General features: G+C 56.2%; 4 protein-coding genes across 4 annotated transcripts; 2 read left to right on the top strand and 2 right to left on the bottom strand.

The window, feature by feature from the left end:
* Positions 1 to 720: 720 nt before the first annotated feature.
* Positions 721 to 2,635, bottom strand: VDBG_07313 (Delta(24(24(1)))-sterol reductase; the record flags this gene model as incomplete). The annotated part of the gene is made up of 4 exons (XM_003002696.1): positions 721 to 882; positions 963 to 1,512; positions 1,559 to 2,548; positions 2,607 to 2,635. 4 exons carry the CDS (start codon positions 2,633 to 2,635, stop codon positions 721 to 723), a joined length of 1,731 nt encoding a protein of 576 aa, XP_003002742.1.
* A 1,824-nt stretch (positions 2,636 to 4,459) lies between these two features.
* VDBG_07312 (conserved hypothetical protein) lies at positions 4,460 to 5,180 on the top strand (the record flags this gene model as incomplete). The annotated part of the gene is made up of 2 exons (XM_003002695.1): positions 4,460 to 4,683; positions 4,745 to 5,180. 2 exons carry the CDS (start codon positions 4,460 to 4,462, stop codon positions 5,178 to 5,180), a joined length of 660 nt encoding a protein of 219 aa, XP_003002741.1.
* A 686-nt stretch (positions 5,181 to 5,866) lies between these two features.
* On the top strand, positions 5,867 to 7,190 carry VDBG_07311 (conserved hypothetical protein; the record flags this gene model as incomplete). The annotated part of the gene is made up of 5 exons (XM_003002694.1): positions 5,867 to 6,025; positions 6,105 to 6,240; positions 6,331 to 6,944; positions 6,985 to 7,073; positions 7,136 to 7,190. The coding sequence occupies 5 exons, from the start codon at positions 5,867 to 5,869 to the stop codon at positions 7,188 to 7,190; spliced, it is 1,053 nt and encodes a 350-aa protein (XP_003002740.1).
* A 345-nt stretch (positions 7,191 to 7,535) lies between these two features.
* VDBG_07310 (HET domain-containing protein) lies at positions 7,536 to 9,509 on the bottom strand (the record flags this gene model as incomplete). The annotated part of the gene is made up of 1 exon (XM_003002693.1): positions 7,536 to 9,509. One exon carries the CDS (start codon positions 9,507 to 9,509, stop codon positions 7,536 to 7,538), a length of 1,974 nt encoding a protein of 657 aa, XP_003002739.1.
* Between the last annotated feature and the right edge of the window lie 273 nt (positions 9,510 to 9,782).

The raw sequence follows: 9,782 nt of genomic DNA, 5'->3' as shown, positions 1-9,782 counted from the left end.
TTCTTTCCTTCTGTGTTGCATTAATCTGCACATGCTGACAATAAATCCTCGTTGAGAAGTGCATGATAAATTCTCCACGGCGACGATCTCCGAGCTTTGGAATGGTTCCAGCATCCACAAGTTTGATGAGATGAGGTCGGTGAAGCTAGTCATTGCGCATGTTTCAGGATTTGCGTCGAAGGCCTCGAAGCGTTGATTGGCGATGCTAATGTGTGTGCCTGCCCAGAAGCACTCTCGTTCACTTACTACCCAATCTTGGTCAGGAAGGCTTCACAACAAAATGATGAGATTGAGACAGCCGAGCGCTACGCGCCCGATCCTCTATTATTTCAAACTACAACAGAAGATCAAACCTTGGGACAAACTGATGAGTAGGCCGCTCGGATTCTCACGACTTGCTATGTCGCGCGCCCCCCCGCGATGGGTTCATACCTATGCCTTAACAGTTCTCTCCGCTCTATAACCGCTTGTCCGCATAGTTGAGGCATTGTTACGTCACTGAAGTTTCTTAAAGGTTGTATGAAAACCACACTGCTTTAGGCCTGACTTTTTGGAAGTGGTCTTGTTGCCAGCATTACCGGGAGTGAAGATGAGGATTTACTGGAAGTTCCCGGGCTATCAAGCTCATGCAGCTAGTTACGCAAAGTATTCGCAACTTGGCATGATTTTCTTTCTATCTATGTTTAGCTTTCCTAGCTTGTCACGGTCTAAACCCAAGACTTATGGCTGAGAGAGGCTCTGGCGTTTCTGTGTGTCGGAAGGACCGGCTCTCTGCCTAGGTTGCCCCGTGTCACTGGATGTTGACCAGCAACGCCGACCCGATGAAAGATCAAGATGATCGTTGCCGTTTTCAGCCCTAGTATGCGTTGATTCAAAGACCATCTGAAAGGCAGACCCTCAGATTACGTACTAATCATCAGTTAGCCATGCCTTCTCTCAACATGATAATCCATGGAACTCACCGGAATGTAGAGATATGGTACCTCTCGTTCGTACTGCTTCCATGCTTCACCATACTTCTCGCGACAGCGGCGATGATCGCGTTCAGCGCGGTGGATGGCCATGATGGAGAAGAAGACGGGATAGAACCAAGGGAACGGACTCCGAAAGCCAGTAATCAGGCCCCACGACAGAGCAAAGTAGACGTCGCACGTATAGTGGATCTTCCGAGCATAGCCCAGCCATCCATCAACCATGATGACGTCTCCCTTGTCCGACGTGATGGTCTTGGGGTTCTTGACGGTTTGCCACGGTAGCTGAGGGAAGGTTTTCCGGCTGACCAGTTGACCACGTTCCTCAGCTCGGAAGCCATTTTTCTGACTATTCGTAGTATCCCAGATCCAATACGCGAATAAGTACGAGATGTACAGGGCAACGAGCGCGACAGAGTTCCACTTGTACTCGGACGGATGGTGTTTCGCCAGGTAAATGGTACAGTGTGAATACGACATGGGGACGCCGGCTAGGTTCCAGAAGATAAGCATGAAGCCCCATTTCTCATAGTATATGTCCCTATTCATATTAGCACGGTCACGCCTGTAGTTGGAAATGAACTTACCAAGATGATATTATGAGCTGCTCGCCTTTGGCACAGGCATTGGCGTAGAGGTAGTGCGCGACCACCAGGAAAAGCACCTCGCCAGAGACGTACCCGTACCTCTCATACTGGCGGGCTGCGGCCCCGCAGGAGAGGCCGAATATGATGAACCAGGGAATTCGCACCATAAAGAACATTTTGAAATCCAAGATGCCAAACATGCGAGGATTGAGCTCGGCACCCATGAAGAAATCGTAAAGAGGATAGCCAGAAATACGATGCTGCGCACCTCTCAACAGAGTCGAGAGGTAGGCGATAGTAGCTACAAGGTAGCCACTCAGGATGCTTACCGTCAGCAAAGGCCCAAACTCGTCGATAACGGTATATAGCCGAAAGATGCCAGTGAAGTGCAGGGCAGCCATAATAGCGATCGTAAAGTGAAACGTAAAGTAGGCGTTGCAGTAATATTTCAACTGCTTACCACCCTCGTGAGGAAGTGGCTTCCCCCAACCCCAAACTCCCGGCAAGACACAGTAGGATATAGCCTCGAAGACGAAAAATGACCAGTAGATGCGCCAAGCGCGTAGGGTCGGGAAGGCGTCGGTATACACAAGGTGGCTGAGATGGTGACCAAACTCTGCCCAGCTCTGGTTCGCCTCAGGCCAGGGAATGTTGCCGTCATAGCAAGCGGCGCCAATCCACATGTACCACATCAGCAAGGGGAACCCGATCATCAGGGATAAGACACCAGCTGAGCCTCCGAATTCGAAGACACCCGAGGTATCGACTTTGGGGTTCGTCCCGACCTCCCAGCCATCGATAAGCTCACCCTTGCGGTATGTACGCTGGGTGCCCTTTGTTTCTTGAAGACCAAAATGGCTTGCGGTGGACTTGTCTTCCTTCGAACTCTTCCCACCGTTTTCCTTTTTGGATGTGGTCGTTGTACGTTGTCTTGGGGTGCCGTTCGGACTGTCGGGATGTTTGCCAGAATCGGGGTTGCTGTACTCACGCCTGGAAAAGAAGTCAGCGGATGCCAAATTTTAAGGCAGCTGTCGCTATGAGGTCTTACCCATTGGGAGTTTGGATACGTGTCGCCATGGCTGTACTGGGGGCTACAACAGTGCCTTTCTCACAGGCAGGGAAATGTTGTGATCGCGTCTTGACTGCTCATGTTCAAATCAATGGAAAGAATTATTGTGGCATCTCGGGGGTTTTATCACATCGAGTAGCAGAATACAACAATACTAGCACTATCTTAACACACGTCGTCTGATGTGGGACCATGAATGCATCTTTCGTATAACGGAGAAACAAGTTCACGGGATGGTTGTGGATCTGCCCCGTTGATTCTGGACAGAGGTAACGTCGAGGGAGGACGGATGGCCAACAGGGGCTCTGATGGGTTCCGTGAGAGTGCTGAGGGAAGCCAAGGCGCGCCATGCCAATCATTATCAACGTACCCCTGACAAGCGGACTATGCAAGATTCGTCTAGATCGCAGATTGCCCCTTCACGCTAGTAATGCACGATTCGTCTAGACGTTGGATGATGGAGATGGCGCGGAATTAGGTAGACCAAGTCAGCAAAGGTGGGCCGTTGTTTCGCAGTTTCGGACGCCCGAAACCCCGGGAATGGGGGTGATGGGGAATGATCTTTATCGGAAGACCTGGACTTTTAGTCTCGTTCGTTCAGTGCTGCTCGGTTTGTCTTCGTTTACCGTATAGGCCCGAGAAGCTAATTTGTCAATGCCTTGTATTTCCCGAAGATGTGTGGGTCTCCCCTCAAAAGTCCGGCTGGACGCTCGTCAATCTTGTGCCTTTGGTGTCATGACGACGGGTCCAAGGCCGAAAGCCTAGAGTTCACCGGCAGCTCAGGGTGACGAGCGTCTGCAGTATCATGTATACATCTATACGGTCAGAGGTCCAGACGAGAAGAAGAATGGCAGGGCTCATCACACGTCTCCGAAGCTACCTAGGGGCCATCAGACGTATTGCTTGTCCATTATTCATTGCCAAACCACCCTTTTGACAGTGACACATTTGGTCCGATTTGGCATGGCTTGCTTGCAAATCCTGCGCCAACCTCTGCTGTAGCGGTGCTGAATGGACAGCTCCAAGCTGTTTGTTCTCTTGATCGAGCTCTGGGGCGTAGGTCCAAGTACTCGAGCTTACGGAGCCGTGAGTCGATCTCTTCAATAAAGACTCCTCAGTGCTTTCGGATGGACGCTCAGTTCTATCGGCTGTCCGCAGGGGTAGATCTTTAGATATTGTTGGCAGCCGGCGTTGGGTTGGTGTTTGCGAAGATGTCGCGCAAGCCTTCTCGCAGTCCCAATGTCTTGCTCACAACCTCAACGACGCCTCTGCGCGAATGCCATGTTCACTCGTTCGACGCCGAGATTATCGTCTCAAATTTTGCCATGAGCTATACCGAGCTGGTCGGGTTCCCTGTGACCCTGTCCAATAGAAGCAGCTGCGACCATGTCATGCGCGCCTATCACTCACGCGTGTAGATCTCGAAGTCTTGACACATTTCGGCGACCGTAAACTTCCGCCCGAGACCGCAAGTTCCACGGAAGGTCTTGAGAGGACATCGAATTGATCCAGTTTGACATATTTTACCTGCTGCCTATTCACGTCACTTACGAGAAGCTTATCGACCTTATCCGGGAATGTCCAACAATGGAACAGGATGCGCCTCGGGCAGCAGTGTGGAAGCGTGCACGTCTGCCTAGCTTGTAAATGTACCCAGTGTCAGATATGCGCATCGTCATCCGATTGCGTTGCTATGCTCACATTGACGCGTGGAATTAGGCAGCCTTTCAATTCCGGAGACATATAAGCGATCTCGTAGTTCCCAGACGAGAACATCGGGTATGCCACCAAGCAAGCACAATCAAAGTGACAAGACAACTTTGCAATCCAACATGACCATCACTGAAGTCGGCTGCATGGGCGTCAAGCCTGGCTTGTCGATCACGGATCCCAGCACCCCGGAGGGCACCGTCCTCCCCGGCGTCTGGAAGACCGTCCTCACCAAGCCCGGCGGCCCGCAGCGTATCTTCTGGGGTCTCGAAGAGGAGGACTCATCCAAGGTCTGGGCGTTTTTCGACTGGAACTCGGTCCAGGAGCACATCGACTTTGCAAAGACGTATGTCGTTTGGCTCCTTCGCACCCGCCGTCATTGAGAACCCGCGCTAACCATGTCGAAGCCACGGGGCCGAGGCTGTCAAGGATATTCCCAAGGTCTGTACCCACGGCGAGTTCACCAAGCACGTTACTGTCCTGCCGTCGACAGATGTGCTCGGGTCGCCGATCACTCGAATCATTGCCGGCTACTTCCCCTCGGACATCTCAGCCGACGAGAAAGACAAGAAGACCCAGCACGTGAAGGATCTCCTGTCAGGAGCCGATGCCGACGACCCAGGCTCAATTCCTTGGGGCTACGGCTGGGGCCTTGAAAACGATTATCCTGTGCGGGGCCTTGGCGGACAGACCGGCACGATCTTCATGGTTCTGGTCGGCGCGCAGACGAGTGACCAGCACAACACCCTTTTCGGGGAGTTGGTCCACGCCGTCAAGAGCATGGATGATCTGGCTGGCCTCCACCAATTCACCATGCGAAGCTTGCATCAGAAGAGGGAGTGATGAGTTGCAGGACAGACTTTGCCAGCCGTCGAGGTTCAATCGGTAGCACTGGCGGCTATGTGTTTGAGATCTTGAAAGATACACGAATAGGTTGGGCGAGGATAGTTGTGTGGCCACACCCCGGACGAGCCCTTGTGGTTCTCGACCTCACTTCCAGGCATCCCTCGGTTTCTGACTGGCCTTGTTCATTTTGGGCTTCGTAAATACTTTCATTGTTGCCTTCTTGTGCAGGGAGAGGTGTAGCAGCCAGCAGGGCCGATTACCATCTTTATCAAAACATTCGTTGATGGTCTATTTGTCGTGGGTGAATAGCCGTGCTCTTAAAACGAAAGGTGAAAAAATGTAAGCGATGAAGGTCAGGCGCCCAGCAGAGACGATTTACTTGGAACGACACGAGTGAGGCCGCTGGACGGCCTGACAGGCTTCATTGGGTTGTGCCCATGGTGATGGCGTACATGTACTTCTTAGTAATCCATGCGACGACCTGCCTGATGTGGGTACCCAAGGTCCATGACACCTGCCTCAGAGGCAGGTGCGTGTTGTAGGTCAGGCACCGAGGAAAGCAAGCGCACCCCCCAAGGTGAGGCAGGGACATCCCCCCCCCCCCGGCGAGGCGAGGCAGGGGCCTCCAGGCAGCAAAAGCCCAACACCCAACAACACCAAACGCAGATGCAGTGAAGAGGTCGATGCAGGCCAGAGCTTGTCAAGACAATGCACATCATCGCGGCAAACCGATCCTTGGCCAATTCTCCGGAACAAGTCCGCCTTGTACGATTGCGCCGTCTCATCTTAGGCCGACGGGTCTCTGCATCATCATTGGCTGGTCGACGCAGACGATTGTGGCTGTACACGTCTTGGCTCTGGATCAAGCGTGCCGTGACATGACCTCACAAATGGCCTTTCCAACGCTCTCAACCTCCTGAGTCGTACCTCGAGACAGAGAGAGAAAGAGAAGAAGTAGAAAAGAGAGAGAAGAAATTCGAACCGTCGAACCGTCGAACAGTCAAAAATGCCACTTCACACGATACAACCGACGCCTCGGGCCTGCCGCCTCGACAGAGTAAGCCATCTCGACGACACCTCAATGACACCTGAACGAGATGCTCCGCCAGAAACCACACCGAGGATCCCCAGCTAACCTGCACTCCAGTCGACCTCTTCACCGGCCCCAACATTCACCATGACGCCTACCCAGAAATTCACCCGCGTCACTCCCCCCACGCAGGGAAGTCAGTCCTCATCACCGGCGCAAGTCAAGGCCTCGGCCGCGCCATTGCCATCGGCTATGCCCGCGCCGGCGCCACGCGCATCGCCCTCGCTGCTCGCACAGACCTGACCACGACAGCAGACCTCCTGCTCGCCGCCGCCGAGGAGGAGTCACATCCGGCCCCCGAAGTTCTCGCCCTTGACATGGATGTCGCCGACGCCGCCAGCGTGCGCGCTGCCGCCGCCCGTCTCGACGACGCATGGGCCGGCCGCCTTGACATCCTCGTCTGCAACGCCGGCTACATGGCCTCCTTTGCGCAGCTGCTCGAAGCTGACGAGGAGGACTTGATGCGCACCTTTGACGTCAACTACTGGGGCACGTACCGCTGCTGCCGTGCCTTTGTGCCCATCATGATCAGCGGTGGCGGCGACAGGACCGTCGTGACGCTGACGTCCATCGCGGCCCATTTCATCGGCGGCGGCAGCGGGGCGTATTCTCTGAGCAAATTTGCGCTCGTGCGGTTGACCGAATTCTTGCAAGACGAATATGCATCGCAGGTCGGTTTTCCTTATTGACCCTGAAGAAACAAGTGCAGAGACTGACCTGCCAGGGCGTGCTGGCGTATTCGGTCCACCCAGGGGCCGTGTCAACGGGCTTGTCGGCCAAGCTGCCAGAGAAGTACAAGTGTAAGTCCACTTCACCAAAGGGTTCGCGGAGCATTGCTGACGCCCGGCAGTCCGGCTCACAGAAACACCCGAGCTCATCGGCCACTCACTGCCCTTCCTGACGAGCCAGAAGCGTGACTGGCTCGGCGGCCGCTGGGTCAGCTCCATGTGGGACCTGCCAAAGCTGCTGACCATGGAGAAGGAAGTCGTCGCCAAGGATCTACTCAAATTCAAGTGTACTGGTTTGTATTAGGAATAGTAGGCCGGTGCAGGTATCACTCGGCTTTCCATGGAGGAGCACGGCTGCCGGCTTGCGGAGCCCATCATAGCATCGGACGACTGTATCATTATTTCTTCTTCTTCTCGGCCCCCTCGAATTCGCCTTGCAAGCCCTGGTTCCTCGGCCGTCGTTCACACCGGAATTCTCGTGGCAAGATCGAGATGCCCATCACGATCTGCCGCACAAAAACGCTGGGCCCCCCGTTATGCAGCCGCCGTTCCTTGACTCTCCAACGAAAGGAGGACCGTAAACCCGTGCCGACCCTCGGGCGTGTGTGTCTCGGCCCCCCGATCCCCATCTCGGTAGAGCTGGGCCACCAGCGTACCCTTCCCATTGACTTCAATCCTCGCCGTCGTCAGCAGACCTCGGATGTTGACCGCCCTCTTCTGTATGCGACTGAAATGACCCGTCAGGCTTTGTCGGAACCGTTGGAAGGCCAGGCCCTCAAGATCCATCCCATCGCAAGGGGCTTCAGGCGTGACGTCCATCAAGAAGAGATCCGGCGCCTCGGGCCCTGCATCCTCTCGTGACTTTTCAGGCAAAGCCCTCGCCGCATCTGAATCAACACCACTGTAGAATTGATGCGACCCATCCTCGAAACAAAACCGGCTGAACGCCATGGCAATCTTCCACCCTGCGCGGTCGCCGACGCCAGGCATGCCAATGACGCAGCTCAGCACAATCAGCTCGCGAGTGTTGCCCTCGCTGCCAACGCTGGCCCTCGGCACCAGCAGGCACTCGAGGTGCGTCAGCGGCTGGCACATGTCGTTGCCGCCCTGGATGGCGATGGTCTGCGCGGCCTTGTAGCTGTACTTGGCAGAGACCGGTATCGACGTGTCAAGGGCGTCAAAGTGGGAGCTCAAGTGGAATTCGTCGAGCAGCATGCCGTGCAGCATGACCTCGGCGTGGCCCGGCTCGAGGTGCAGCACGGCCTTGCGGCGTCCCGTGACATTCTTGCGCACGATGACCGTGTCGAGTTCCGCCCCTTCGTGCACGTCTCGCGGCATGCCATCAGACGTGTCCGAACCCCGCTCCGGTAGCGACTCGCGAACTTGACTCGGTGTCGCGATGCGCGTGAACAGTGTGTAGGGCCTCTCAAACGGCCCGTCCGGCAGATCCAGCAGCGCGAGCACGGCAAGGCGACGGTCACCGAGGCGGCAGTTGAGCAGCAGCGTATGCGTCGGCTGGCCGAACAGGAACGACGTCTCGGGGTGCGGCCGCGGCACGCTGACGAGGTCGAGCTTGAGGCCCATCTTGGTCATGGCCGAGGGCACGCCGCGCTCGTCGCCGGTGCGGGCGATGGCGCCGGCGAAGCGGAAGTCAAGCGGCGACTCGGCAAAGACGCTGCCGAGCGACCAGGCGCGCGGGTCGCCGGGCGCGACGGTCCACGCGAGCAGCGAGTGGTCGTCCGTCTCGCGCCAAATCTCCTCCTGCAGCCGCTGAAAGGCCCGCTTGCCCTCGCCGTAGAGCAGCGGCAGGTTGATGCCGAAGAGGCCCAGCAGGCAATAGGCCGTGTCCTCGACGCGCGTGCACGTTCGCCGCGACGCCCACGACATCTTGGTCGCGACGCTCGCATCCTCGAGGGGCAGGCTGTGCGTGAGGTAGGCACCGTCGATGCCCGTCGCGCCCGTCAGCGCGTCCGTGATCTTGCCGCTCGCCGCCTTGGACCGGCCCACGCCTATCGAGCCGATCGACACCCAGTTGGACGAGAAGAACTTGACGAGCGGCGGCGCCAAGAGCTCCTGCAGCGTCCAGCCCCGCGTGAACCAGCGACACTGCCGGAAGACGGTGTAGTCCACCTTTCTGACCTGGCCCGGTTCGACTGCCTTAACCGGCTGGTCCTGCGCCGGAAAATCCTCGAGGTAGGCGTAGCAGACCTGCGCGTCACGATACCACTGGTACATCGAGTTGATGGCCTCGCTGAGCTCGGCGCTGCTCGACTTGTCTATGCAGCACGTGTCGACCCAGACGTAGTCGATGCCCTTGACCGTCGCTTCCTGGCACGCCCACTGAATCTTGGGGAACCCTTTCTTCGGCTTGGCCCAGCCGGTGATGTTCTTGATGTCGTGGTAGGTCACTTCATCGTCGGCCCACGTGTGCGACAGGATCGCGTAGGGCGGCACGTCCCCGGCGAAGAATTCATGGAGCTCGTATGTCTTGGCGTATAGAAGGCGCATCGTGGGCGAGAGACGAGCCGCGTGCCCTCATAGTGGCCGCTCATGTGAGAGGTTTCCGTTTCCTCTGCATCGTACATGCGGCTCTTGCGCGTTCATGTTTGCTGCTGGTGGGTGGGGTATTCTTCCGTGCCGCAATATGTGCTGGGGTCGTACAATTAGATTGGTCGCCGCGGGCCTTGTGGTGGGCATGGGGTTCAGCTGATGCAGGTCGAGGACGTCGGTCCAGGGGTCGGTCATCAACAGACCTTCGACGCAGAGTACACTCTCATGAGC

This window comes from Verticillium alfalfae, genomic scaffold, assembly GCF_000150825.1.
Source record: "Verticillium alfalfae VaMs.102 supercont1.9 genomic scaffold, whole genome shotgun sequence".
NCBI classification, from domain to species: domain Eukaryota; kingdom Fungi; phylum Ascomycota; class Sordariomycetes; order Glomerellales; family Plectosphaerellaceae; genus Verticillium; species Verticillium alfalfae.
Note: the sequence above shows the minus strand (reverse complement) of the source record. Positions and strands in the feature narration are given on the sequence as shown.